Source organism: Solanum lycopersicum, chromosome 1 (assembly GCF_036512215.1).
Source record: "Solanum lycopersicum chromosome 1, SLM_r2.1".
NCBI lineage: Eukaryota > Viridiplantae > Streptophyta > Magnoliopsida > Solanales > Solanaceae > Solanum > Solanum lycopersicum.
This window is the reverse complement of record NC_090800.1, coordinates 3413158-3438810: the sequence shown is the minus strand read 5'-3', so window position 1 is coordinate 3438810 and position 25653 is coordinate 3413158. Positions and strand designations below refer to the sequence as shown.

At 35.8% G+C, this 25653-nt stretch overlaps 2 protein-coding genes and 1 non-coding gene across 3 annotated transcripts; 1 reads left to right on the top strand and 2 right to left on the bottom strand.

Annotated features, from left to right (window-relative positions):
• Window positions 1-1212: 1212 nt before the first annotated feature.
• LOC101253012 (molybdopterin biosynthesis protein CNX1) lies at window positions 1213-20126 on the top strand. The gene is made up of 13 exons (XM_004228429.5): window positions 1213-1625; window positions 3402-3528; window positions 5306-5436; window positions 6633-6734; window positions 6854-6937; window positions 9928-10155; window positions 10350-10537; window positions 10664-10768; window positions 11915-12223; window positions 15669-15826; window positions 16051-16157; window positions 17080-17136; window positions 19762-20126. Exons 1-13 carry the CDS (start codon window positions 1428-1430, stop codon window positions 19978-19980), a joined length of 2013 nt encoding a protein of 670 aa, XP_004228477.1. The 5' UTR covers window positions 1213-1427; the 3' UTR covers window positions 19981-20126.
• An 810-nt stretch (window positions 20127-20936) lies between these two features.
• LOC101253308 (G2/mitotic-specific cyclin S13-7-like) lies at window positions 20937-24019 on the bottom strand. Its single transcript, XM_010314858.3, has 6 exons — window positions 23680-24019; window positions 22600-22787; window positions 22304-22501; window positions 22094-22213; window positions 21589-21999; window positions 20937-21498 (listed from the first exon to the last, which is right to left on the bottom strand). Exons 1-6 carry the CDS (start codon window positions 23723-23725, stop codon window positions 21154-21156), a joined length of 1308 nt encoding a protein of 435 aa, XP_010313160.1. The 5' UTR covers window positions 23726-24019; the 3' UTR covers window positions 20937-21153.
• Window positions 24020-25423: 1404 nt separating this feature from the next.
• On the bottom strand, window positions 25424-25496 carry TRNAA-UGC (transfer RNA alanine (anticodon UGC)). The gene has a single exon. It is a non-coding gene; the product is annotated as a tRNA-Ala (tRNA).
• Window positions 25497-25653: the final 157 nt, after the last annotated feature.

Here is a 25653-nt window from a genome sequence, read left to right as displayed (position 1 = left end):
TAATAAAGAAATGTAGTGGGATGGTAAGTATTGTACTCAACCTTAATTAAATGTTTAGGGTTCAAATGTTGGATTGGAGTCAATGAATTACCCCTCAAAGTAGGATGAATTTATATTAATTAAATATAAAGAAAATAATTATCTCCCTATAACATTAGATTAAAAGTCCCAAAAAATTAAGTTTTAATCATATTTATCGAAACATAAACACAAAATATGTCTTTTGTCTATGAAAGTAGTGTCATCGACTAAGTAAAATTTTGAATAAGGGATTTGCCAAAACATCATTTAATCCAAATTATTTGAGCCACGAATATTATTTCATTGAAATCCAAGAGATGTATTTTTATATTTTAAACTTATCAAGTACACAACTAATTATATTAAAAGTAAAATATTTAGATTTTGTAGGTAGAATCATTGAGTAGGAGAAAAACACTCGCAATAGATGATAGAAAATGTTTGTGCAACTTTCTGAACATACAAATATAGACAATAAAATAATTATGTATCTTCCGAAAGACTTTGGTGATGAACAATAAAATGAAGAATTATTAACAAAATTCATAAACACTTGGAATCAATTTTTTGTTTTGTTTTAAGATTAAAAAACATTTCATATCTTCTTTCGATAAAATATTCTTGAAAATCTATCATAGGGTTTTACCCTCTCGAAAACACTTATATTATCAAATATTTAAAAGTAGATTATTGACGTAGTGCACCACCGCGCAAAGCGCGGACAATTTACCCAGCTAGCAATAAAATGATAAATTTATTATATTATATTTTTAAGAAAAGCTTTCGTATATAGCCACTCAAAAATAGTTTAACTATGTTCCATAGCTATAATTTGTTGATTACGGTTCATACTTACATGTTATAGGGAGGAGAGTGACAATCCAGGTTGTGAAAGGGAGGAGAGAAGTGAATTGTATATGTATATCAGTAGGATATGTGCATATATGTTATCGGTATACATATGTATTTTTGTATCTGGTAAGTGAAATTGAAAGAAGCGAGTGAGAGAGATCAATAATTTACCCTTGGAAAGTAATGATTCACAGGTTTATTTGTATAATTGAGTTATACAGATTTTAGAATTATATGAAATATGATAAAACTCGAAATAACGAATTGATACAAACATAAATAAATTAGATTACGTAAATTATATTATATAACATTCGAAAATTATGTATTTTTACAAACTTTTATTTATTTTTTCTAAATTTTGAAAGTGGAAAATAAAGGAAAATCCATTTCTTCTTCTATGACCAATAAAATTTTTAATTTGGAATATTTTTTATTTAATCTTTTTTGAAAAAAATAAAAAAATAAAAAAATCTTTTCTAAACCCCCTTTTACCTTACTATAGCAAGTACTAGTTCATCGACTCATTTGGAGTGTTGAAGAGCTCAAAGAAAATGGGCGAAAATGGAGGAACCCAAATCTCAACTAACACAAACAAGATGATAACTGTTGAAGAAGCACTTGAGATTGTGCTAAATGTGGCTCAGCGTTTGCCGCCTGTGACTTTGCCTATTCATGAGGTTTTAGGCAAAGTTTTGGCTGAGGATATCACTGCGCCTGACCCTCTTCCTCCATATCCGGCATCTATAAAGGTACTATTTTTTCATACTTATGTACTGTTTTATCAAATGGGTATTGCTCGATATTGGAAAATATGTTGTATATGTTAGTGTTAATTGACTTTTCTTTTGGTGTTTAGTTGTTGAATTTTGGAATTAATGACATGGGTTTTCTGGGAAAGTTATTATCTTTATATAGTTGATGCCCCTTTTCGCAGGTTGGAGTGTCTTAACTGTTGGGGGGTTGGAGGGGTTATGTGTAGGGGTGGAGCCAGATAGGGTCAAGGGGTTCATCTGGACTTCCTTTTGGTGGAAAATTACATAGTTTTATGGGAATTAGATGCTGAACCCCCTTTGGCTTCTTGGTGTGTTTACTTTTGAATATTTGAACAGCTTTAGTAAAAATTCTGGCTCCGTCACAGTTAGGTGGCGAAAGAAGGATAATTGTCCTTATATTGGCCACCTGATGGTTAAGTGGCCACCATTTGAATGACAGTATCATGAGTTCCAAATCTGGCCTCGTTTAAAGTAGATGGGATTGGTAAAGAAAATGGACTTTGAGGCAGTTTGACCTAAGCTAGCTGGTGTTGTGAGGATTGCTCAAGATCAAATGGAGATAAAAACCCATTCTTGTGAGGGTTAGGTAGCGTAGGTAGGATGATTACCATTTACAGACAACGTGATGATTCAGAGGCCACTGTTTGAATGACAGTATCATGAGTTCCAAATCTGCTGGCTTTTGGTTATTGCTATCAAAATGGTTTTCATCTACCTCTTTAATCAATCTATCAACTAAGCCTCGTTTAAAATAGATAGGATTGGTAAATGGACTTTGAGGCTAATTTGACCAAACAATGCTAGCTCGTTAGGTGAGGATTGCTCAAGATCATAAGGAGATAAAAACCCTTCCAATCAACGAACATGTGACACATAACAATATTAACTATGTCTAACTCTATATGAATTTTCCATAGACTAATTTCCTTTATTCAGGCTCCCCAAAATGATTTTGCTTCATAGAAGTGCAATCAATCATAGTACCTGAGTAACTATGTTAAATTAACAAGAATTCTAATTTATGGCTGGCTTGCTCTTTTTTTCCAATAATGGCCAAGAGGGATTTCTCTGTTCCCACTTCTAAACTGATGGATGATGTCCCTTCCCTATGCTTTTCACCACTTAATGGAGTTAGGTTTCATTTGTTTGCACTAAATTAAGGTCTGTTAATTATTAAGATCTCAATCATTAAATACATTGTTTTTTTGGGTTTCAAAGTTTATCATTCAAATTTTAATTATTATATGCATTTGTTTATTATTTTTATGTTACGACCATATAATAAGTCTGAATAGATTTGAATGAATAACTCCTAGAAATTAGAATAAAGTTGTAATATAATTAGTTCTAATGGTGAAACAGCACTGTGAAGCTGATGAATTTTCCGGTCATAGAGAAATTCAGAAAATGCGAGATGTCAGCTTGTTCAAGGAGTATTTCTCACGATCAATGGGCTTTGATTTTTTTTTTGGGGGGTGGGGGGTGGGGCGGTTGTTAAATTGACAATACATGATAAACTTGAGATTAAGATGGATTCGAGATAGAAATAGAAACAGTATCAGTTCGGAAGATGAAAGAGAAACGGGAGATGGCTAAAGATATAAATTGATGAGACTGAATGTTTATATAGTTACTTCAGTTGGAAGCAGAAAATAGCTCAACAGAAGGCATCTTGATAAATAGTTTCTTTTATGTTGTTGCCTCCCTCTTTGAGGGGTATGGTTAACTTTCTTTTGGGTGGACCTGTTGCAGGACGGGTATGCTGTTGTTGCCGCTGATGGACCTGGTGAATATCCTGTAATTACTGAATCAAGAGCAGGAAATGATGCACTTGGTGTGACGGTTACTCCTGGGACTGTTGCATATGTAACTACTGGAGGTCTGTTTGTTCAGATATTGTGGTTCCTTTGATAGTGTTAGATCCATACCTTTATCCCTAGACTATATATTTGATCTTGTTGATCTTGGTAAAATATAGAGCTATATCAAAAAACAAGCAAAGAAACATCCTTATAGGGAAACATTGATGCTTGACATCTAACTATAACATATATTGTGTCGTTGGAAGATTGTGTTGTTGGTAGGTGCTGGTGTGACCACTTGTTAGATCCCGCGTTCAGACTGAAATTCCATTTGAAGCTCTAGGGATAAAGTTGAGGGCAGGACATGTCATATAGGGAAAGTCCATCTTCAAATCCGACTTCTAACTCCCTCATCTTAGATTTCTTGTTAGAGCAGAAATAAGGCATGGAGCAAAAAAAATCTAAATAGGCCTTGGGGTTAGCTAGAAAACTCCGACTCTTATTAGGCATGAAAGCTCCTATTAAATAATATCCTCAGTGATATTCAGGCTCTGTTTTGAGCTTCAGGGTGTGACTTGTGAGTTTTGTGGCTTGATATAATTGAAATTGAAAGGATAATAGAAGTGTTAAGGTTCGGGCAATTATTCCTGTTAAAAGATTAATTCGATTTTTACTACCACCATTTATGTTGTCTTGGGATATAAGTGTGAAGAGTCACATTTATGTGCTGAATCTATATGCATGTCCGCTTGTTCTGAGACTGAAGTCATTTTATTGGGATATGGATTGAGACTTCATCATTGACCAAACTCGCTGAAATGAAATTTATAAGAATGTTATTTTACCCCTAAGAAACCAACCAATGAGGAAATTCTCAACTGTCAAAATTACGCAAAAATAAAGAACCCAGGGTATAAATCACTCAAAAATACAAGTGAGCTTGAATGAAAAAAAACCCTAAACATAACATTTAAGAAACTAAGACCATATTGAAGATTAAAACAGAAATTATAAAAATACAACTGCAACGAAACAAATTTTGATGTCAGAATCGACGAGATCCAACAAGAACTCAATCGGCAGAACTCGAACCGGAACCAGAACTAAAACTCCCAAATTTCGAAGTTTTTCTTTTTCTTTTTAAGTAACGAAATTGTTGTATTATCTCTATCTTTTTATATCTGTATTCTTGATTCTGAAAATCCTCCTCTTTGTATTGTTGTGTGTATGCATTTATGTATTTTTGTATTGTGTGTTCTATCTGTATTCTTGATTCTGAAAAATTACCTCTTTGTGTTGCTGTGTGTATGTATTGATATAATTAATGCAGATTCAGTTGGTGATATAAACTTCACATAATTGATTTAGCCTTTGGTTTGTAGTATTAAATCCTGCATTGCTAATACAGTATAAATTATGCAGGATTCTATGTGTTATTTTAGGTGGAATAGAATGTGGAATAAAAATACATGTGTTAGCTATACATAAGTTGGATTAGCTAAAGACAAAAAATGCACCTAAAATAAGCAATCCATGCTCACTAAACATTTTTTACATTATTGTTCGCTGCACACAATCCGCACATTATTATTCACGCAACAATTCCTGCATTATAGTCCTCGCGCGCAATTAGTCCCAAACCAAATGAACCCTTTACATATTATTAACCTATTGCAACTGGAGTTTGTAGCTCACAAGCCCCTTGAAGATAACGAGCAATCAATCTGGTCCAGTTTGTTGGATGTAATTTCTATTTTGGTGGGTTTGGATGACTCTATTTCTCTCGACAAATGGTCATCCAACTAGTACTGTCTTGGGTGTCAATTAATTTTTCTTTGCTGTACACCTATCCAGGTCCAGTGCCTGATGGTGCTGATGCTGTTGTTCAAGTAGAGGACACTGAATCAATTTCAGTTGCTTCAGCTGAACGGAAGCGAGTGCGAATATTGAAGCAAACTAGCCCTGGAGTTGATATTCGTGCAGTGGTAAGAACTTGATGCTGTACCTGTGGTATGTCTTATGCCTTGGTAGAATAGAGTTCCGATTGTAGAACAGTTTTATTGTTGGTTTGATGTGTTCTTTTGTTTTCTGGAAAATAATGTCTGTTTGAATATCATTGTGGAATTTGTTGCTTGTAGGCTGGAAGATTTTTTTTTAAGAAGGAATTTTTTGATAGTGTTCCATTCTCTGCAAAGCAAAACATTCTTTTTATATAGGAAACAACTGGGTTATTTTTAAAACAAAAAGATGAAGTAGTAGAGATTAATTGGACAATTATTTTACCATGTGATCCAAAAGCTATTTTACTTATATGGATGTCTGTGTTGATTGCAAGCTAGTGTGAGTGACTGATGTGGCAGAATGACTTCCCATTTCTGGATGGTTGATCGGTAGAAGTCTGGATACTGGCATGAAAATTTTCAGAAAAATAATCCACATAGTTTAGTAAGTGCTATTGTCTGTTGAAGTGATTAGTTGTATTAACTAGAGCCTGTTAATCCCAACAGAGACAAAAACCACTTGATGTTTCTTCTCATCTGTCTAAGCTTTGGTAGACAGAGTTATCCGGTACCTGTGCTGGTGAGAGGTAGCAGGTATCCAGGGGAATTAGTCGAGGTGGGTTCAAGCTGGCCTCCCAGTACCACCGTCATAAAAATTAAAAAGAGAAAATGAATTCATACAGTATCTGGCAATGAGCTGCACCCTCAGACCTAACGATACATTAAGCTGATTGAAGTCTATTGCTGTCCTACTGCTGATTGGTGTGGCTATAAGGAATTTGTGCTACCCGGGGTAGACCATACGAGGGACAAGTGAGCTCAATAGACATGTTGGTCTTTTTGCATGTCTGAACTAGGGACAGCTTACAGCCTAATAGTGCTTGTTAACTTGTTATCTTTTGCTCAAATATGACAACCCACTGTTTTGGAGTCAAGTCAGTCTTACTGCATCTTCATAAAATTCTTGACCCCTGCAAGCCATGAACTGCATTTTTTAATATTGCTTATTTGAGATCCGTTCTCCTTGTAGCTGCTTAAATTTATTATTCGGGTGTTCTTGTTTAGAAGGATGCTATAGGCCTTGAAATTGAAACCATTGCTTTCAATTACTTACTCCATATGACTACCACTATGATTACTTAGTTGGTTCTTTTCAACTGCATTAAAATTGTCTTTTCCAGGGTTCTGACATTGCACAGGGTACTATCGTACTGAAATCTGGAGAGCGATTAGGTGCTGCAGAAATTGGTCTACTCGCTACAGTAGGTGTTGTCGCAGTGAAGGTATTTGTTTTATTTCCTTGCAGTTTAAATGTTATAACCCAGAATGTCTGCCTATATCTTCCTTTTTTCCATGCCAATTCTTGTGCAATCATGTTGTGTTTTGGATTGCTGATAAACAGGTGTATCCCTGTCCAACAATTGGTGTCTTGTCAACAGGGGATGAGCTTGTAGAACCAACAGTTGGGAGTTTAAATCGTGGTCAGGTTGTAGAAGCTACTATGATTTTATTTTCTTCTAAAAACAATTTTATTTTGAACAGGTAACGTTTTTGTGTATTAATAACAAACTACACAAAGGGGGTGTAGTCCCCCAAATTCACATCCAGATGAGCAAAAAAAAAGAAGCTCCTAGTCCTTAATCTTCTCATAAGGAATCTAGTACATTATAAATTGATTCTAATTCTTCCATTAAGCTATGTTCCCCCAAAAAAGAGAAGCCCTAAACATTTCATCTTTAGTTTCTGTATACTAATGGCTTTGTCTTCAAAACAAACTTGGTTTCCTTCTCCCCACACAGTCCACAAAATGCTAGCTGGGACAATTTTCCATCTCTCTTTCTGATTGGAGGGATTGGTATCGCTGTTCCAACATTTCAGTGCCTCAGCTACTCTTCCCGGCATAGTCCAGCTAATGCCCCTCAAGTTAATGAAAATCTTCCACAACTGGTCAGTCCAGCTGCAGTGGAGAAAGAGATGAGAGATTGTCTCTGCTTCCTTGCCATAAAGAAAACACCTTGAGCAAAGATTGGAACATCTTCTCATGAGTGTATCTTGTGTGAGTACAACTTCTCTGGCTGGCAACCAAGAGAAGCACACTACTTTGTGGGGGAATTTAACCCTCCAAATCATCTTCCAAGGCCAAGTCCCACTCTAATTGTTTGAGGTTGTGAATACTCTGTATGCTGCTTGCACTGTAAATTTTTCTGCGCTTATTCCTTAACCATATCATGCAATCTGCCTCAGTTGAAGTTCCTTTGAACTGTTCTAAAGTTCCGAAAAAGCTTGCTAGTCTAAAACAATATCTGATGCTCCTTATAAAAAAAACATAATAAAATAGCATCTTTATCCAAGTATCTGTTTTCACTAAAAAGAATATAATAAATCTAACATTTGGTTATAGTACTTTCGTGATTCGGTCAAACACTATTTTGGACGGAGTATTTCTACCCCAAAGCTATTAGATCCTATAATTGAGTTGGAAAGTACTTTTGTCAAAAAGCACCTCTCTGAAAGGGCTCCCTGTGGGTGATTGAATAGGTCAAACCTATGAGCTTACGGTGAATAAACAACAGAAGCAATCTTGAGGCATGAATTTCACAAGAATCCATGTGAAGATCCTGTAATGCTATCTTATAAAACTATCTTGTTTCCTTGCATCATTATGATGGTTAGAAAACTGTTATGTGGGACAGTGTAGCACTATTTCAAGCCAAATACACCAGAAAGTAGCAAGCACAGCACACTTCCATAAGAAAAGTTTCCTTCTCTACGAAGACCAAAAGCACTAGTGTTAATTAAAAAGAACAAACTGCTGAAAATAATTCACGATTCTCATATACTTGAAAGCAATTCCTCTATATTTGTTGTCCCAAAGAACATTGATAAACTAATATGGGTGAGACTCATGGTATATTTGCACATGATTTACCAGACGTGATGAATATCTTTATTTAATTTTCTTCTTTATCAAGAAGTCACAATTCAATTTTCAATATTTTGCCAAAAAACTAGAATCGTTCATAAATTCTCGTCACGAACTATCCATATATAGTATGTGTTCATTGAAATGCTGGACTTCTTGTGTGAAAAATGTATATCAGTTGACTTCAAATTCCACTTCATTCAGGTCAATACGTTAATGCTACAATATTTTTATTCCAAGGCAAATAAAGGGTGATCTCAAATTGGAATTTCTGAGTCAATCTTTTATTTTTACACTGACATACAAGTCTCTGGCTAGTATATGCTGCTTCTATTTTTAGTGTATCAACAACAATTGAGCGTAATTCCAACCAGTTGACATTTCCTGTATGAATCATGGGTTTCCTATTTTCTATTCTTTGCTAAATTCGAATTGATTGCAGAATTGAAGGTCTTTTGAGGCAACTTCCCTTCATGTGATTCTATGTCTGCCTTTTCTTAAATGCTTTACGTTGATCTTGTCCAATCATATACAGTATTAATATTCACATTTCTATGATTTCAACTTGAGAATTTATGTTGAGCTTTAGACTGGCTTTGACTTTGTCGGTAACTTCATATTGTATATCACTTTCACCTAATTTTAACCATCTAATCTTACTATTATATGGGAGAAATAGAAGTGTTCGGCAGGTCTTGCTTGAATATGTGAATATTGTCTATTATATTCAACTAATATAACCCTTCGGGGTGACCCCGTGGTTTGAGCTTGGGACTTCCATGTTGGAGGTCTCAAGTTCGAAACCCCTTGCCAACGAAAGCAAGGGATTTGCCTTCTGGGTCGAGCTCGTCGCACTAGGCTTCCCTAGTGCGGGTTACCTCTCCTATGTGGTTTGCGAGCTATTGCATAGGAGCGGGGTTTTACCCTGTGCGCACCCAAAAGGGTAGCGGCTGCGGGTTTCCCTTGTCGTCAAAAAAAATAATATTCAACTAATACAATATCTTGATACAAGTATCTGCAAATGTCCCTTCGAATCATTCACACACTTGAAATAGATTTTCTTTGAATACTTTTGCTTGGTCTGTTCCATTAAAAAAAGATTGACATTGCATATGATTTAGAATAGGGAGACCCTTGATGTATCACAAATGTAATATAACAATTATGCCTCAATCCAAACAAGTTGATGATAATGCCGCTCCATTAATTAAGCTTATCATAAGTTGATATACAAAAGTAAAAATAAAATAGAAAGCATATATATCTTTGAGGAATAAAAGACTCATATAACACATTGGACCCAAAGTGAACGTACTAACACGACTAAACATATTCCGAGTATTTCGTATCACCTCTTTAGATTTTTCTCTTCCATTGTATCCTGTTTTCGCTAAGTGTGCATGGGTTCTAAGAGATTGTTAGTCTTTTGAGACACATTCTTTCTATGTGATTTTAGGTCTACCTAGGTTTTCTAAATTGCAAACGGAACACTGTATTAGGTGTAGACATTCGCCTCTGGTGTATTTTACTTAATTTCACTTTATCATAAGCAGATCAGGGACTCCAACCGTGCAATGATCCTAACTGCTGCAACACAGCATCAGTGCAAAGTTATTGATCTTGGTATAGCTCGTGATGATGAGCAGGAGATTGAGAGGATATTAGACAATGCATTTGCTTCTGGAATTGACATCCTTCTCTCCTCTGGAGGTGTTTCCATGGGAGACCGGGATTTTGTGAAGCCTTTACTTCAAAAGAAAGGGAGAGTATTATTTCAGAAGGTAATGCTGGCAATATCTGTATACAGATTTTGGAAGCTTATATTTTCATATGGTAACACTCCCTGTGTATGTTTATAGGATTGAGCTGGGAGTTTGTACATATATGTATATCTAGGTGTTTCTTGTTTGTATCGACACATTTTGTGTCTATAAATTCAGAAAATAAGTACTTACTGTCTTTCTTTGCAAATCAGGTTCTCATGAAACCAGGAAAGCCTCTCACATTTGCTGAGATCCTTCCCGGATCATCTGACAGGACTTCCAGTAAGATTCTTGCATTTGGGCTACCTGGAAATCCTGTGAGCTGTTTGGTCTGTTTCCATCTCTTTGTGGTTCCAGCCATTAAGCACCTCTCTGGGTGGGCAAACCCACATCTTCCAAGGTTGCAAAGAGTTGATAAAAGAAGCCCTCTTCTCTCTCTTTCACTCAATCCTTTTCCTATTCAATTTTTGGGTGATTTATAGCTGTCCAATCTCAGTAAAGCAGTATCCATTTCTAACAATTGTAGAGTGCAAGCTCGTCTAAAGCATTCAGTAAAGACAGATCCTCACCGTTTAGAATTCCATCGAGCTGTTATCTCCTGGCAGTTGAATGATGGGTCGGGTTATCAAGGGTAAGCCTTGTATTTTCTGTTTTTGTTTCTCTTTCTTTCAGAACATGCAGTTCTATCCAACTATAATCTTTCAAGGGTAAACTTTTGAAGTTTAGTAGTTCGTATCATTTTCCAAATACATTGGTCAAAATATCATTTTCCAAATGCACTTACTGGTGTCATAGATGCTGTTCTCTTGGATTTTAATCTAAGAAAGCTCCCTTCTTGTTTACTCTGTCTGATGTATCACATATTGCAAATGGTGGAAGTGCTTGATATATGAGCTTATTCAGTAAATTAAAAATCAGTTGATGTGGATGCAATTCTTTCAACTTTGTTTTGCGGTCTTGAATGTACAATATTTCAATAAATCCATAATTTGACGTATTTGTAACGATATAATTTCATGCCTCCCTATGTTTATTTTTCATATAACACGGTTCATAGGTCACTAGATTTTGCATTTTTTGCTTCTTTCGCTGTTTGCCTGTAAAATCCTAGCTTTCTCAAATTGTGTTGGGGGTGGATTCTAGTGTAACTGTACATATCGTGAAATGGGATATTGTGGGACTGTATCCACATAGCATTGCTTAAAGACTTCTATGTCGAGGTAGGGACGAGATGTGAGTTCAGAGAACCTCCAGTTTTATATTACTCCTAGTTCGCCTTATAAGATAATTTAGTTATTGGAATCAAATGGGTCTAAATCACTTTGTAGTTCATTCATTTAGTCAACCCCAAGTAGAGCAGTTGATTGATATTTTGTTTTGGGGAAGAGGGAAGAGGGGTCAAATTGAAGTTGTCCAAGAGGAAGTTGAAAGAGAACGTATTTTGCAATGCATTACAAGGTGAAGACCATGAATATGCCGCGATGAGGGACCTAAGCTAATCTAGTTACTGGCAGGCAATCCTTGCTTATCTGCATGATATTATAGGTTTTCAAGTAACATGCTTTTCTGAAGAACTTTTTTTCTTTTAATCTTCTACAAGGCAAACTTTTATTAATTAAGGTAATTAGATTTAGTAATCGTTCATTGAAGGGAACTCAGGAGTATGAAGACCCAATATTATATCAAGTATAATACCTCATTCATGCTCTATTAGCAGACTGTTGCAGTGGCCATTGAATGACATCAAAAGCTTCTTTTCGCTCTTTATGATTTACAGGTTCATAGCTGAGAGTACAGGCCATCAAATTAGTAGTCGACTTCTGAGTATGAAGTCAGCCAATGCTTTGTTAGAGCTTCCAGCTTCAGAAACTTCAGTACCTGCTGGTGCTTCAGTGTCTGCAATTCTAATTTCTGATATAAGCAATTTCCCTGGGACCAGGAACCTGCAATTGACAGACTTAAGTAGCACCCAACAAGAACATAAGCTAGCAGCTGCAGATGCTGGCAGTTCTGAAGCATCTGAATTCAAGGTAGCTATTCTTACAGTAAGTGATACTGTTGCCACAGGATTGGGACCTGATCGCAGGTAATTTTTAAGTACGAAGCTGCTCCTCTGTCTTTTCCATTTGTTGCTCAGTTGTTTTGAACTTATGTTCCATATATACCAATGTTTCATAATATCTTAATCGAAGGCAATTCCCTATTTCCTTATTCTTTTGATTATTTTTCTTGTCCCCTTTATCCTTATTCTTCTGCATTCATGCTGATAGTTTTTTAGAGGAAAGAGTGCACTACTTGCATGCTATATCTTGTTAGCTAGTAATTTGTTCATGACATGCATATCCCATATCATTTCTTATTGATGTGCTTAGATTGGTTGTCTTGAGATAGAAAGAGGGAATTAAGACCATTTTGGCGTGTTCTTATATAATAACCAGTAACTTATTTGAAGAAGCACATCCTGAGTTATTCTGGGATGGTCATTTTTCAAAACCAACTTCATTTGTCATTGAGATGCGTAGAGTGGTCATCGTGAAGACCATCAGTGACTCCTCATTTCTCCACCCACTAGGGGATTCTCCTCAGCAAGCCATCTAACAAGAGAGTGACATCTTTTTCAAACTTTATAATGACCCCCCCCCCCCCCCCCCCCCACACACACACACACAGAGACAGAGAGAGAGAATTTGCCTCAATGACTACTATATTAAATGACTATACTATTCCTTCAGTTCGCCACTCCTTGTCTGAGACATGAGGGTGCAACTGACACATCAGTTCTCAGTTCTTGGAATTGAAAGAGATGCATCAGGGTACACCTCCCTTGCCCTACCTTTTTGTAAAGAGAGGTTGCGTCAAGATACACCTTTTTGGTTCGTCATTCCAGAAGGGTCACTATAATGATGCGAAAGGAAAAGTGGCATATCTGATATTACTCCGTGTAAAAGTGGAGCATGTGAGTACACAGACCCTTTGCTACATATATAAATCTACTTCATATGACTTGGTGTTTAAATGGCTCATATATCGTTAATTAGGATCATATTGCTCTAGTGCTTCCAGAAGAGGCAAAATTTACCATCCTTAATGTCTCATCTGCAAGTGAACATTTCGTCAAATGCTTAGATATTCTATTTTGAGTTCATCATAGGCTGGTTACGTTAAATCATTTTTGTTTTCCCTCTTTTCGTTCTTTGAGACACTCCTTATTTTTCCATCCATTGGGGGATTCTCCACAACTAGCCGTCTAACAAGGAGTGACATGCTTTTCAACCTTCATAATGAGTTGCTGCCCCCCCACCCCCACCCCCACCCACAAACACCCACAAAGAAAAAGAGAAAAATAAAAGCTTCAAAATTTTGCAAAATGGTACCTCTAAGTTTTAACTATTTTGCAAGAAAAGAGGAAGTACATCAAAATTTGTAGTCGTTGGCAACCATTATAAGAGTTGAACTATTATATAATTTGTCTCTGTGGCCACTATAAATGACATACTATTTCTTTAGTTCACCACTCCTTGTCTGTGACATGATGGTGCAACCGACACATCAAATTTCAATTCTTGAAATTGAAAGAGATGCATCGGGATACACCTCCCTCCCTTAGACTTTTGAGGTCGCATCAGGATACACCTTTTTGGTTCGTCGTTCCAAAAGGGTCACTTTAGTGATGCAAAAGGAAAAATGACAAATCTGACATTACTCCATGTAAAAGTCGAACATGTGAGTACACAGACTCTTTGCTACAAATATTAAGCTACTTCATATTAGTTGCTGTTTGAATGGCTCATATATCATTAATTAGGATCATATCACTTACTGCTTCCAAAAGAGGCAAAATTTATCATTTTAAATGCCTAAATGATTTAAAAACTGGGAGGATGGTAGTCATTATTTGACAAGTTGAAACTCTGCAGTGGGCATTTTTACTTCCTTTCTCCTTCTACCTCCTCTACAGCCGTATTTTTCTATTTTCTGGTTGGTTTTTGAATGGATAAGAGAACTACCATTATACAATTGATTAGAGTGGTTGCTATTTCTTTAGTTTCCAGTTAAATGTCTCATCTGCAAGTGAAAATTTTGTCAAATGCTTAGATATTTTATTTTGACTTCATCATAGGCTGGTTACTTTAAATAATTGTTGTTTTCCCTCTTTTTGTTCTTTGAGACACTCCACAGCTATCTGTCTAGCATGATGTGCTTTTCGACCTTCATAATGAGCTTCAATCTGAGCCAACCCCCACCCACCCACAAAGAAAATGAAACGGGAAAAGCAACAGCTTCATCACCTAGATTATAGTGCTTTTGGATTCAAAATTTTAAGTGAAAGTTGCTCGGGAAAGATTTTACCTTTAACTATTTGCAAGAGAATTGGAAGTACCTCAAAAAACTTTATAGTAACTATTAATAAGAGTGGAACTATTATTTTATGTGGCCCCCCCCCCCCCCCCTTTTTTTTTAACAAAGAAAGGTCGCATCAGGATACACCTTTTTGGTTCGTCATATCGAAAGGGTCACTTAAGTGATGCAAAAGGAAAAGTAGCAAATCTGATATTACTCCGTATACAAGTGGAACATGTGAGTACCCACATTCATTGCTACAATATTATGCAGACTACTTCATATTACTTGGTGTTTGAATGGATCATGTATTGTTAATTAGGATCATACCACTTAGTGCTTTCAGAAGAGGCAAAATTTACCATCCTAAACGCCTAAATGATAAAAGAACCGGAAGGATGGTAATCATTATTTGACAAGTTGAAACTTTGCAGTGGGGATGTTTACTTTTTTTCTTCTTCTAGACCTACTTCTGTATTCTTTCTATTTTTTGCTTGGTGTTTACATGGATAAGAGAACTGCCATTGTACAATTGATTAGATAGGCCAATATTTCTGTTTGTTTTCCGGTTAAAGTGTCTCATCTGCAAGTGAACATTTTGTCAAATGCATAGATATTCTAGTTTGAGTTTAGCATAGGCTGATTCTTCAATTGATTTTTGTTTTCCCTCTTCTTTTCTCTGCATTAACACTGTCTTCATCTTGGATTGAATTTACATGGCCACTTGATATTTCCGTGCTCCGAGGAAATGCTAGAGCCGACTAAAAACCTTCCCTGAATGTGTGATGAAGAATGCAAAGGGAAGAGCAATGAGAGGTCAGGCCTTTAAAATTGGATACACTAAATGTGTCTATGCCATATGGTTAGAGCGGAATCAGGGAGTCTTTGAGAAGAAAGCCAGAGATTATGAAGTCATTACCAGGGAGATAGCATATATGTGTAGTGTTAGAGCACAGTTTCTACCAACTTGTTATTCTAGCTAGAGATTTGTTGCCTTAAGAGATAGACTGGTTAGCTAGTTTTGATGTAGTTTCTTTTTCTCTGATGTGATAGCTTGTATGTCAACTAGATATAGATCTGTAATGTTGATGCTTTGGTGATTAATACAAAATGTTAGTTACAAAAAAAAAAAGCCTTGCCTTCCTTGATTATTAAATGGTCCAATTTCTTTATGCTATGTGATCTTGCAGTGGTCCAAGGGCAGTTTCTGTCGTCAATGCATCATCAGAAAGGCTTGGAGGGACAAGTATAGTTGCAACAGCTGTTGTGCCAGATGATGTGCAAAAGATTAAAGACATGTTGCAGAAGTGGAGTGACGTTGACAAAGTGGATCTTATTCTTACCCTTGGTATGTGAGCTATAATGGCCATGGTCCGTTTCTTTTTCAAGCAATAAAATATTTATGAATGACTTGCTGGTTTTCATTCACTAGTATCATTTCAATGGCTGGAGCAGCAATAAGTCAATTTATTTTTATTTTTCTACTGAAATGGCTCTTTCACAACACAAAGTTGTCATCTAGAACCTTCATTCTTCATCTTGTTTCTCTCATACTTTTACTGGACGAGACAGGTGGGACTGGCTGTACACCTAGGGATGTTACCCCTGAAGCTACCAAAAGTATGATACAGAAAGAAACACCCGGTCTTCTCTATGTTATGATGCGAGAAAGTTTGAAGGTATTAAAGTTCTCATATCACTGGTATTCCATGGGCATTTTATTCTACTATATACGTATTGCAGGTGCTAAAATTTGCAGATATTTTAGACATCCTTGTCTGTATAATCTTCATCTAGTTGATTACTGATACTGTGGGGTGTCGAACAATGAATGAAAAAATAGAGCTAGGTGTATAGCCACATGCTCATGTTATTATTCACAGTGCATTTTTATTGAAAAACTGGGGAAAGAAAAGATAAATCTATTATTTCTTAAGCATATTCAAAAATTAAATACCAAAATTTGTATGAGTAATCTTGAAAGTTGATCACACATGGTCTTATCCTTGAGGTTGATGAAATTAGAATTAAGACCATGGAAGATTACCGTTTAAATCCAACATAGGCAAAAAAAGTACTTAATTTTTTCCTTTTCTGCCTAAGCTAGGTGGAGTTATCCAGTGGATAGTTGTGGTGCATGTAAGTTGATCCAGTACCGACACCACCGTTATCCAAAAAAGTTAATAAATGAATAGAAGGGGGAGAAGAGCAATCTCTCAAAGCTGACTTCTGTCCTGGCCCAAAAAGAGCCATGTCCCAAACTGCACCCCGCCCACCAAGAAAAGTATCTGAAGCAGCAACTTTCCTCAAGTATCAAAATGAACTAGAGAATTCAAGTTAACCAAGTGATTTTCTGTTTGCCTTTATGGTGGCCTAACAACAATAGATGTGTATTGTCAAACACTAATGAAGTGACTTCTTTTGATAGCATCAGAGATTTAATCTTCAGCATGCTTTCTTTATTTTCTTAATCAGTTATCAGGTGGTTGAAATTTTTGCATGTTCACATAAGGTAGCTATGGAATTTGCATGTTTATGTAAGATGGCTATAATATTTTGCCTTTATGGTGGACTCACAATCATGCATCTTACTTCACATAGGTTACGCCCTCTGCAATGCTCTCACGTGCAGCAGCTGGAATAAGAGGATCAACATTGGTAAGCCAGAAGTCCAAACTATTCTATTTTCACCATTATGCATCACCTAACCACCCACATGAATCAGCAGAAAGTTCCCTCATATTGTTGATAAGCTCTGCTTAAAATTGTGCTCAACTGACAGAAAGGGAAGGCATTTGTGGTTTTAGAACTTGAGACAACTATTGCAGTAAGACCGAATTACCTTGACTAAACTAAGATTATTAAATTTGTACAAGCATGCACTTTGAGTTGAATTACGCTGGGTCACTGAGTTGACATACTAGCTAAGCATACATTTTCACAAGCACATTGTGCTATAATTTCTCAGATTAATATGTAAAACTTATTTTTAAGTCTAAGTTTTTATTTTGCCTTTACTTTAAAGGAAGCTAATGGCATCTTAGAGTTATAACAGTTCTGCTGCAAGTTTATGTGAAGTTTCTGTGTATAGTATCCTAAACCTATTTTCAGCAAGTCCAAAATCATTGAGCTGAAGAGGTTTTAGTTATTTTTATAGGTATTTTCGCTGTTCTAATTTTTTTCTCTATTCATTTGCTTATCATTTGAGTTTAACTCAGAACTGGGGATGTGTTTCATCAGTGTGTTATGATAGGATCTTCTATATAAGGACAAGATATTAGTTTGCTAGCAAAGGTTGTTTCTTTGTAATCTTAGTCTTCCATTTGTTTGAATACCTTAGCTTAGCAAGTCGAATCTTAGTGTTGAGTTTAGAACTATGGTTCATCTTTCATTTTTACTGAACTCATTTGCTTAGCAAGTTGAACTGAGTGTTGAGTGTCAGAACTATGGTTGTATTATCATCAATTAATGCATCTTCTCTCCCTAATCCAATAATCTATATTTTTCTCTGTGTGTTGGTTTTACTGTGCATTCATGTTTTAGGTGTATTTTACCTCCGGCAACAAGTGTCAGACTTATGATCACACTTCCATAGTTAAAAGAAACGGGAATGAGAATCATTAATATCTTCAATGTAAAATTACAAGTAGTGGAAATTTTAAAGTGTTGAAGTGTGTGACCATCTCATCTAAAAACTTAAAACATAAGCTGACAGATATCACACTTTTATTACTTGGTGGGTTTTTTGGATTGACTTATTTTAAGCAGCTTTTGGCTTTTAAGCTCATTTCATTTTTGGAGGTGTTTGGGAAAGATATAAAGTGCTTAAAAACACTTTCTTTAGGTTGAAAAATATAATGATAAACATTTGGCTTTTAGCTCATAAGCAACTTTTAAAAAGCCAATCCAAACGCCCCTTATATTCTAACCCCCCACCCCCACCCAACGCGTAGACCTTTTTTTTCATGGGCCAAGAATGTGAAAATTCCTTTTGATAATGGGTGTCTTTGAGATTCAATCCCAAGACCTCTTCTTTATGTTAAAAAATGGATTTTGGGCCTAACTCAAACCCTGAATCTAGCTTTAGAGACGAGGATTGCCCAAAGTCACATAAAGAGAACTAATTCCCTAAGCGCACTGATGTGGGGCTCAACACTCCTTTACACCCAGAACTGGACATTTGGAGCATGGACAATGTAAGATGCCCATATCGGATAAACAGTGAATTGGGATGAACCCGATTCTGATACCATGTTGAAGTATGTAACCATCTCATCTAAGAAGCTTAAGCTGTTAAGAGAACACCATTGAAATTGCTTAATTATGTTCTCAATACGCCTCACGTGTAGGCCTGACTTTTTAATTTCATGGGCCAAACACGTGAAAAATCTTTTTGATAATGGATGACAGAGAGATTCGATCCCAAGACGTCTTGTCTGTTGTGATACCATAGTAAAGAAATGGACCTTGACCCATCCCAATGCCTCAACCCTAAAAGCTGGCTCATGATGGGAGGATTGTACTAGACCATATACGGAGACCAAGAACCCCTTATTCCACTGATGTGGGATTCCAGCAGGAAGCTAGTTCCTTTATTTGCTTTTCGTTCTTTTTCTTTTGCAGTTGGGCTGTGCTCCGACCCTATGATAGTTTATGGTAGTTAAGGATGAGAGGTACTTTGAGTTGATAGTGAATCCCATCTCCAGATACAAGTTGTTTTCGTATTCAACTTGAATTATTTTCCATTTCAAAATACTTGAGTTCATTGGAAGTGTCGGTTGTTTTGTTAATTATATATTCAGCGCATGAGAAACCTCCTTCCTTGGTCTCAACTTTTGCTGCTTTTTTTCCCTTTAAAATGGTTCTCCTGGTATCGTTAGGATACTTTTTTTTGCCCTATTCATGTTTTACCCTTAATACTGGAGACTGCAAGGTTGACACCTGCAAGGTTAAACTGCTAAATGGTCTGTGAGGCAAACCATCTGTGTCAAGAAGAGAGGCATTAGGCTAATTAGCAACATAAGTGAGTAAACTTGCAGATTTTTCTTCCTTTACCAGGAGAGCCAAGTGCAAGCTGCATTATAATTTCCTTCTATGTAATGAAGGTGCATCTATCTCTCCTTTACCAAAAAAAAGTGCATCTAGCTCTAGTTGACACAAGATTTAATTGTATCCTTCATTGGTTAGAAATCTTTTACTCTTCTGGGAGCTTTTCTAACTGCTGCGCCTTGTTATATGAGTTCCTCAGAAGTTTACGTTATGTATGTTTCACAATGTTTTCAGATCATCAATATGCCAGGCAATCCAAATGCAGTCGCGGAGTGCATGGAAGCTTTGTTGCCTTCACTTAAGCATGCACTGAAGCAGGTAAGGGGTGACAAGAGAGAGAAACATCCTCGTCATATTCCTCATGCACAAGCTGCTCCCACAGATACTTGGGAACGTAGTTACAAGTTGGCTTCGGGTGGTGGTGAAGAGCATGGTTGCTCGTGTTCCCACTAACATGTATATCTTGTTGATATTATACTCTTGACATTAACTTGGAACCATGTGCATCTAAAGCACCTTTTCGAATGAGTTATGTTGTATCTTATATACAAGGCCACTTCAAAGGACATGAAATTTGAATAAATCTCTTTTTTTGGTAACTAACTGTTTTGTTTATTACCAGAAGCAAACATTACATATCAAGCAACTAAACACAGCATGCTTTGTTCTCAGTATCTCTCATCTTACAGCTCTAGATGGAGCTCTAACAATAAGCTCTTTATCTCAAAAAAATCTGTTATTCATCTCAATTCACACCTCTTATATGTATTCAGCCAAAATGATCTTGAAGATTTGGGTTGTTATAGACTTCCCCTTTCCATGTTGTATGCACCATTGTATAAATTGACCCCAAGGTCTTCATTTTTGCATAAGACCTGCTGTTGCTAGTTTCTTGTGAAGCAGCCACAGTGAAATAGGCTTCTGGCCTTGCTGCATTCTTGAACTAAACACTTCTTACATTCAGTTCTTTGCTGCTCCCCTAGCATACAAATAGATTTTCTTGATCATACTTCCTTTCTTGCCCCGTCTGCTAAATAGCTTGTTTGAACTGCATTTGAATTTGAGAATGTTAGTAGTCCCAAAGCCAAAGGGGACTCTGATAAAAAGGAATGGAAGAAATGGTCTCAATTTACACACAATGCATATGCCATTCTGATTGCTTCTTGGCTGTCTTTTGAAGTGTTAAAAGTATCAACAGGCCTGTGCCTGTCTGTCCTAAGTGAGATCTTTTTTAAAGCTAGTTTAGAAACAATTTTGATTTGGAAGAAAGTGAACTTTTACTCACAATCACAGGCACTGGTGTTGGAATGGAAATATTTGTAAAGAATTGTGTGCTAGGTTGGCATTTCAATTTGCTTGTTGGTTGGAATGAGGCAATGTTGCATAGGGAAGTTGAATGAGCACAAAGATTAAAAAATGAATCAAATAATTGTATTCATACAAAAAGAACACATATTGTGAGTTTTTACATGACTTCACTAGTAGGTATCATAAAAACCATAGTTTCACACACTCCAAAACCCAAAATCAAACAAATAGTCTATCTAAAAAGCTAGAGAGAGATCATCACACCAGTAAACATGATCTCAACACAACCTTACTACCAAACTAAAAAAAAATATCAACTCAAGAAGAGGTAGTAGTATTAGCATTAGTTGGTGAAAGATTTTTTGCTGGTGGGAAGAGGGCAACAGCACCTCTATCTGGACTTGAGAACTTCCTGTAAATTGCCTTGAGCTTATTTTCTGCAGCACCCAAGTGACAGCTAACCAACTCCTTTCCACTTTCCATCAACTGATCTTCTGAGTATCCAGTATGATGCTGCAGAGTTTGAGTCCATAGAGGACTTTTGTTGAGAGTGCAACGAGCAGCGTAAACAGACGATGCTGCCAGCATTGATGGACAGGATGTTATTATGGTCTTATAGTTCATCAGACCAAGTTCAGCAAAGAAGAAAGCCATGTTTTCCATCTGCAACAGCAACATAGTTGAGTTAAATTAGCCACAGACAATACACATACATATGGATAAGTGTGTCAAAAGATGATTAGTGTATAGTACCTCCTGATCATTTGGTGTTGAAGCTTTAATGTACCTAACCAAAAACACATATGGCGTTGGAACTGTCAGATACCATTCCAGCTTACCAAGAATTGCTTTCTCCATCTGAAGTATCTGATCTCTGGCATATGCATTGTCTGATATATGAATGAAATCATTGACCTCTGGTGCCCAAATCTCTTCATACTTGCAAGCAATTAGCATTGAACTAATGCCAACTAACTGAAGTTCCCTCCTTGGAACTGTCTTCACCGAGAGGAAACGGTCCAGTATGTTCATTGTAAGGTAAAGACTTTCAGGCATTAGCTCAAACTTCCTATGAACTTCTATTAACCAGTCCACAAGAATGGCTCTCATCTTATGATTCAGCTCAGGTTGAAAATCCATGTAGTCATTCACTCGACCTTCGTCCTGGTTTAGACACAACAATCATTCAACATATTAGACTCTGAAAAGTGGAACACAAAACATAACTGAACAAGCAAAAGAGAGTCACCATATATACCTCAGTGAGCTTGTAGAAGTTGTAGATGTCCTCAACATACTCCACAGCAGCCAAATGATTATCAACATCCGCAGCATCGATATCGTCAATCTTTGGTCTATTGGCAACTCCACAAGCAGCCTGAGAAAGATCACAATTTTCAGAATCTTGATATTACCCAAAACTGCACTATTCATCTAAAGAGGGGAAAATCTAAATGTATATAACAACCTTGCTTCTTGCAGTGAGGGTAGAAGTGAGAGTCTTTCCAGATTTCTTTGTTTTTCTTCTGCTACTCAAAGGACTTTGCTTCACTTCCTTATCAGGGCTTATAACAATAACAGTTTCAGGTGCAAGATTGTCTGATGCCTTCTTCTTAACTTGTACCTTTGTAGTAGCAACTTTGTTGACAACTTCTGCAAGTGGTTTCTACAGACAAAAAGAAACAAAACACAAGTTATATCATATCATCCACCATTTCAAGATTTATAAATCCATTTTTTCAATGTGTTAAGGTAAATCTTCACCTTGTTCTTCTCAGCTTGTGCATTAGCTAGCAATTGTGCACAAAAACTCCTCGTAGCAGGACGAGTGACCTGCGTTTTAGGCTTCCCTTCAACAGCAGGAGCAATCACAAGGTTGCCTATGTCTCCGAGCACACGCCTATTTTTCCCAGCAACTTGTCCAATTTTCTGTTTACCACCCATATCTCCTCCTATACAGATCAGTAGAACTCACATGAGACAAATGATCATGTTCTTGCCACATAAAATTTTGTCAATCAAATCAGCATCAATGTCAAAAGAAAATCAGCTACGAAATCGACTTTTCATCAGTAAAAGAATACATCATCAGTCATCAAACAAAGAAACAATATCAAGCATTTCAAGAACTCCACCATAAACACACAGAAAAAGAACACTTATTTCGTCTTTACACGAAAAAACCCAATCTATCATGCTCAGTTCATACTGATTTCAAATATTTCAAGAACCCCACCATAACCACAGAGAGAAAGAACACTTTTTCATCTTAACACCAAAAAACAAACAAACCATATATCACTATTTCCCTCCGATATAAAAAATTTCAAGAACCCCAGTATAAACACAAAGAAAAAGAAAATTGTTTTCGCCTTAATTCGAAAAGCCCAGATGACGTATCACATTACCCGGATTTTCATTCAAAACCCACAATAACCACACCAAAAAAGAGCAATTTTATCATCTAAATACGAAAAACTCAAAACTCAGATGAAATTCAATAGAAACTCAGTCAAAAAAGGAAGAAAAAAACAGGGTAAGCTAATAAATTAAGCGGAATTTCGGAATTTCATTCAAATTTCTGGTTAAAGAACAATTTTGCTATCTAAATACGTAAAACCCAGATGAAATTCAATCGAAACTAAGTCAAAAATGGAAGAAAACTACACAAAGAAGCTAACAAATACTGGCGGAATTTCGAAATTTCATTCAAACTTCTGTGTAAAGAACAATTATTCTATCTAAATACTTAAAACCCAGATGAAATTCAATTGAAACTAAGTCAAAATAGGAAGAAAACTACACAAAGAAGCTAAAAAAAGGGGGCAAAAAATTCATACAAACCTCTAGGTAAATTATGAGGAACAACAGCTTTATTATGATGATCCATTTCAAATTCTTCTTCCTCTTCTTCTTCCACCTGATTATTAATCTGTCCAAAAACTCCACCAATACTCGTCAAAATCGATGACAGAAACGAATGGAGACGACTATTCCCCGCCTCTCCTCCTTCTGTACTTTGATTCGCCACTATTTCTCCCCTTTCGTAAACAATTCTTGTGAATTTTCGAAGATCTTTCAAGTTTTTTTCACAGATTTGTGAGTTAACAAAGAGAAAATATGAAGAAACTATTTGAGATTTATACAGAGAAACAAAAATGGCGAAAGGAGCGTTTTCTTTGACTTTTTAACGGTCATATTTTTGGCCTTTTGAATTTGGACCGTTAGATTGAAACTAATCGGACGGTTGAGATTTGTTTTAGTAACATAAAAAGCTCTTTTTTTTACTAGCCGTTATAGAAGGTGTATATTAGTATGTGAGAAGACACTGGGATTTGTTACCGTTTGGTTAAAAAAAAGGAAAATTTAATGGCAAAAGGGCAAAATAGGTATTTATTTTGAATTTTTCAATTTTTTAAAAATAATTTTATCGGAATGTTACACAAATCTTATATAGTGTTGAAGAGCTAATTATATCATATCACGACTCTTTTTCAAATTACAAAGATCCCTTAAATTTGGTGGAATTTGGGTACATCTCAAAACATTCTAGTACGTTGCATCTCAGTTTTAGATACGTCGCTCAACGTCCTGATACATCGCGTCTGAGTTTCGACGTCCCAATACAAATCCTTTAAATTTGGTGGAATTCAGAAACATTTCAGAACGTTCTAATACATCGCGTCTCGGTTTCAAATACGTCGTTCAACGTCTTGATACATCGCGTTTGAGTTTTGGTGTCCCAATACATCGTGTATGTCCGAGTACATCGCGTAAAATGATGTAACGGAAAATAGGAAAGAGTAGATATTTTTATATTATTTAATGGTAAATTTTTTAGAGAATATGATAAAATAAATTGTGTAATTAGGTAATTTTTCGTGATTTTGTACCATTTAAGAGTTAGTTTGATATTTAGATCAAATGATCTTCCATATCAATTAGTGATCCTATAACAATATTATACTCGATGTAATCCCACAAATTGAGGTATCGAGAGAGTAAAGTGTACGCTGATATTACTACTTAGTACTCACTATTGTAGAGATAGAAATTCTATTTCTGACATCGACTCAGTTGACGGAAAAAAAAATACAGAGCAATATAGAATCTTTTTTAAAACTAAAATGAAGAAACTTCATGGCAAAATACTATAGACAACCTAACAAATCATCTTAAGCAATAATTATTATAAATAAACGATAATCCAAATATAAAAGAAATCTTAGACAATATCCGAACTCAAAGGACAAACAACTACAAAACTAATATTATAAATAATAGTACAATATAAAATAACATGAATTTTCACTTGAAAAAATTATAAATTCGGGGAATAAATTACTATTTTATATGTTCAAATCAATTAGAATAATATACAAAGTATAATCCTAAAAAGTGAGATGTGATATCCTATCGGATCGTTTTGTCAAATTTTAACTATGTATTCGAAGTTGAAATGAAAAAAATAATAAATATTAAAAGAAATTGAAAAAAGACCAAATAATATAAATGAATATTTTTTTTTCATTTAATTTTGTGAACAAAAAAAATTAAATGATGAAAAATAATTTTTTTTAAAAAAGATTGGAGATGCGGGGGATCGAACCCCGTGCCTCTCGCATGCAAAGCGAGCGTTCTACCATTTGAGCTACATCCCCATGTTAATATAGATATATATATATATATATTTTATTATTACAAATCATAGGCAAAATTTGCATTAGTTTAATAAAACAAACATTGGTTTCTTAAGATTTGGAGCTAATCGAAAAATGATATAATAATATATGTTCAAAACTGTTTAGTAGGGTTATA